At 55.1% G+C, this 5003-nt stretch overlaps 1 protein-coding gene across 1 annotated transcript; it reads right to left on the bottom strand.

Annotated features, from left to right (window-relative positions):
- Window positions 1-376: 376 nt before the first annotated feature.
- On the bottom strand, window positions 377-3675 carry NECHADRAFT_67174 (uncharacterized protein; the record flags this gene model as incomplete). The annotated part of the gene is made up of 1 exon (XM_003052482.1): window positions 377-3675. One exon carries the CDS (start codon window positions 3673-3675, stop codon window positions 478-480), a length of 3198 nt encoding a protein of 1065 aa, XP_003052528.1. The 3' UTR covers window positions 377-477.
- Between the last annotated feature and the right edge of the window lie 1328 nt (window positions 3676-5003).

Below are 5003 nucleotides of genomic sequence, written 5' to 3'. Positions count from 1 at the left end.
GCCTTTCCTTGACAGACGGCCGCTCCGGCTATTAGCGGGTTTCACCATCTCAAATAGACTCGAGGCCAGCCAGGTTGTCGACACCCTCACATGCCTCAATGGTTGGTCCTGTCATTTCTGCATACGAGATGCTCGACGTCGATTGAGGAACTTTGATGTGATACTCCGGTTAACATCTGGTTTAACCGTTAAGCGCGGTGAGGGTCTATCAAATGTGAGCTTGTGCCCAACATCCGCCGTCGTGATATGTATGCCCAACGGGTTGACAGAGACTACCTGCCCTGTGTTAGCCTGAGCCCAACGACAAAGGAAAGGGGTCTCGTGTGGATGACACAGAATGGCAGTTCACAGTTTTCAAACACAGTGTACAAGGAGATAATACCATGACTGACTATATTCAAACGCTTCAATGCTGTCTATACATATCCAAGCACCATTTTAGACATCAATCATATCGTGCCAACATAAACATGAACTCTAGTAGACCTCGAGGACATATCGTCCCTCCTCCTTGAGCTTCTCGATCTCCTTGCGGGGATCAATCTTCTTGCCCGCAGCCTTGGCCTCGTGGGCGATGGCCTCCTCGAGAACCTTGGTCACGTCAGGAACGGGCCAGGTAGGACCGCACAGGTAGAAGCTACCCTCATCCTGGATGTAGGCCTTGGCGATCTCCTTAAGAGTCTGGCGCATACGATCCTGGATGTAGATCTTCTGGGGCTGGTCACGAGAGAAGGCAGAGCCGATGAGAGTGACGACGCCAGCAGCCAAGTAGGCCTCCCATTCCTCTCCATAGAGGTACTCTTCGCGCTGGTGACGCGAACCGAGGTACAGGAGGATGGAACCGATCTCCTTGCCCTGGGCCTTCTGCATGGCACGGTACTGGACAAAGGCACGGAAGGGAGCAAGACCCGTTCCGAGACCAGCCATGATAAGAGGAGCAGTGTCCTTGGTGGGGAGCTTCATCACCGAGGGCTTGACCGAAGCAGTGAGCTTGGCACCCACCGGCAGACGGCTGAGGTAGCGAGTGGCATGGCCATATCGAGTGCGGCCACGAGGGTCAACCCAGTCGACGACGACAATCATCAGAGACACCGAGTTGGGAGTGACAGCCTGGGCAGAGGCGATAGAGTACTCTCGGCGCTTCAGGGGGCTGACAATCTTGACAAGGTCGTGGAAATTGGGGTGAGCCGACTTGAACTCCTCCAGAATGTCCACGTAGGTGAGGGTGTCCACCTCGGATCGGCGCTTGAAGTCTTCGGCACCCTCCTGTCCGCCAAGGGCCTCGAGCTTCTTCTTCTCCGTCTCGTCCGTGGCAAACTCGGCAAGGGCCTCGTAGAAGCGCTTGGGAGGCTTGCCGAGGATGTCGACGTTCTGGACAAGAGCCTGGTAGACGGTGCGGACCTCCATCAGAGAAGAATCCTCGCGAGAAGGAACCTGGACAAGCTCGGCGGGATTGAGGCCGTAGAACTCGATGAACTGGTTGACCTCCTCGACGTCGTTCTCGGCGTGGATGCCCAGAGCCTCACCAATCTTGTAGGTAAGACCAGAGTCGCCGAGGTCGAACTCGATGTGGAAGATGTTACGGTCATAGTCCATGGGAGTGAGACGTCGGTTCTCCTTGACCGTGATGGTGGCGGTCTTGACAGAGAGGTCGGGTCGGAGAGCAGTCTTGGTGTCGTAAGCCTCCTTGAAGGCAAGGGACTTGGCGGCGACCTGCCAGTCATGGAGCTCAAGAGTCTCCTCGACCTCCTCCTTCTGGTGGACGACGAAGCTGTTGCTCTGGATGGTACGGGGGAGGTTGGGGCTGACGAAGTCAGCCTCGACCTCGGCCCAGGCAGCGGGAACCTCGAACTGGCGGAGGCACTGGCCGATGGCATCAGTAGCCTCCTCCAGAGTAGGGGCCTGACCCTCGGCAAGGATGTACTGTCCAATCTCCTTGGGGGAGATGTCAGGAAGAGCAACCTTGAGGAAGGACAGCTCAACGAGCAGCTTGGCGAAGAGGGGATCCTTCTCGAAAGCAGGGGAGAAGGAAGCGTCCAGGATGTAGAGCTCAGCGGCCTTCTCCTGAAGTCCCTTGCGGAAAGCAACAGGGAGTCGCTTCTCAACCTCGTCATCCTTGAAGTTGGAGAGCTTGACAATGACCTTGCCGCCATCGGCGAGACCCCTGATGATATCAACCTCCTTAAGGATCTTCTCATTACCGACAACAATGGTGCTGGCCTCGTTGATGTCATAAGGAGCCTCAAGAGCCTTCTTGGAGGCGCGGAGGTCACTGCGGACGATACCGCCCTGGGTAAGGTTGTCAAAGACCTCGTTGACGTAGACGTTGGAGGTAGACTCCTTAGAGAGGAGGTTGCCAATGACGCTGGGGGAGTTGATGGCAGGCGAGTCATCGAGCTCCCAGAAGGTGAACTGCTGAGCCTGGATAAGAGAAGGCAGCTTCTTGGCCTCACCGTCGTTGCCAAAGATCTTGTGCAAGGTGTTGACCAGGCCCTGGGGAGTGAAGGCCTGAGCGGGAGTGTACTTGATGTCAAGAACATCGGGCTCGCTGTCAAACTTGCCAGAGAAAGCAACAGTGGTGAGAACGTCGCTGTAGAGGGCGGACTGGGTAGCCTCATCCTCAACGGCAAGCTCATCCTTGACCTGGCCGAGAACGGCAATGGTGCGAGCAGAGGCGGGGATGGCCTTCAGGAAAGCCTCCTCGATGAAGGGACGGTAGATTCGCACGTTGATGACACCAACCTTGGCGCCATCGGCAGAGAGCTTGGCCAGGACCTCCTTGGTGACCTGGGACTCAACGCTGCCGAAGGCGACGAGGACGACATCAGGGGTCTCATGACCGTGGTACTCAAAAGGCTCATAGACAGTACCGAGCTCGTCGTTGAAGAGCTTGAGCAGCTCAACAGCCTTGCCAGCGGTGTCAAGGCGGGTGTTGAGCTTGCCGACTTCGGCGGAGAGCTTGGTGTACAGATCGGCAACGCCATTCTCGCTCAGGGCATCAACGACACGGAGAGTCTCCCTGGCGACGCGAACACCATCATAGATATGAAGAGTAGGCAGGAGAGAAGCGAGAAGAGTGGCAAAGATGGACATGTGCTGGGCCTCATAGGTAGAGGTGCTAGCGACCAGACCAAGACCAAGATCCTCAGCAATGCGAAGAGCAGTATCGTAGTTGGAGATCAGACCCTTGCTGTCCGAGTAGTCCAGAGCGGCAATATGGGCGACGAAGGGGCTGGAGACTCCATAGAGGAGGGACAGCTGGTCGAGGGTTCCGCGCAGTTGCTGGAGACTGCCCGAGGGCGCAACCAGAGACTGAGGGATGTGTCGCTTGGAGACATCGAAGTCGGGGGAGAAGATGTAGCCAAGGGCAAGAGCGCCAGCGCCGACTCGGGTCTGGAGGGGCAGAACGTCGGTAGAGTAGCCGTGGATGTTCTTCTCGTTCTGGGAAGCCCAATCCTTGAGGGCAATGTCGAGGTCGAAGGTCTCGGGGGAGTAGGAGAAGATCTTGTCGGACAGCTTATAGGCGATCTGCTGGACGAGCAGCTGGGCGGTCACGTAGGTCGGGCCGGAGATGGAGGAGAGAGGAACTCGCTGGCCGAATGGAAGGCTGGACGACAGCTTGGTGAAGTCGGACGAGTTCGTCTTGGCCACGGGGGCCTGCTCCTGATGAGGCATCCTGGAGAGGATTTTCTGGTGATTGACCCGAGGAGTTGGAGGATCAGATCGATTGAAGGAGGGGTCGGAATACCGCTCTTGACTGCAAGGCAAAAGTCAAGGGAGTGCCTCCAACTCAAAACTGCTGACTCTCAAGAAGCGAGATGAGAGAATGTAAACACAGCGTTTCCCAGCAGCGAGGAGGATAAAAAGAGCGCTGAAGAGAGGGAAGAAAAGAGGGGAAGAGAGGAAAGAGATGTGCCCTTGAAGAGGCGACTCAACGGGGCTGGATTTGTAACGAACTCCATCCTGTCCAAACTAACGGCTCTTCTTTTTTTCTTTCGTTGACGGATCTTGCTCGGCCTTGAGAATTGTTGATGCTTCGACAGAATCACGCAATTGGGCTAGACCGGTTTAGGAAAGGTGTTGCGATGTCGCAAGATGGCATTGTGGGGTGATAAAAAGGGCTCAAACACTGACGCTACGAAATAACGCCGACAACTGCCAATAATTCTTTCCCCTCCCCCACACAGAGTCTGGCCCCTGATGGAGACCCCGAAATCCCGATGTGCCAGCCTGCTTCGTCTTTTTCTAGCCTCCTCCGAGTGCCGGTCGGGCCGTCGGTGGCCTTGTATCCGGTTGCCGCCCGAGCGAGACTCTATGTTGAGGTCAATTGATCATCTTGGCAGGGAACACTCCGCTGAGACGATCGGATTACACTTTTCATATCTTTTGCTAACACAAACACACTGCTAAGGCTTGCTGTCTGTCATGCATCCCGCGTGCCTGGCGAATGCACCATATGCCGGGCTAATGGCGTCCCTTGATCAACGGTGCCACCATCGAAGCAGACTTTCTTCAACCGATATCATTGGCCAGTCCCCAAAACTCAACCGCTAGAATCGTCAACACCAATGAGACACTGAGAATCGACATTGCCCATATCTATATCGAGTCATAGCCGTGGTACCTTGTCTGAACCTCTGTTCAGCACGGCGTACTCTATTCCCTCGCCCTGGCCTTTGGGCACCCTGCCCTACAATTGAGCCTGAATAGACCAAACATCCAAGACTTCCGAGAGGATATAAGGGTCGACTGGCGTTGAACAACCAACCAATATCAAGGATGAATGCTGAGCATCGATGGCAACCTGGATCACTCTGTTATGGTGCTCAAGGTTCAAGTGACCAAGAAGGGGTAAGTTGTGGTGAGTAATACTGAACCACAAATCAGAATAATCAAACAATCATCCAGAGATCCGATTACTCCCATGTATATAAGGTGCCGTGAAACATAGATGCATTCTCTGGTAATCCAATATGAACTGTGCATGATTTGGCGCCAGCCCA

This window comes from Fusarium vanettenii (genome assembly GCF_000151355.1).
Source record: "Fusarium vanettenii 77-13-4 chromosome 3 genomic scaffold NECHAsca_2_chr3_3_0, whole genome shotgun sequence".
Lineage (NCBI taxonomy): Eukaryota > Fungi > Ascomycota > Sordariomycetes > Hypocreales > Nectriaceae > Fusarium > Fusarium vanettenii.
This window is presented reverse-complemented; position numbering and strand designations above follow the sequence as displayed.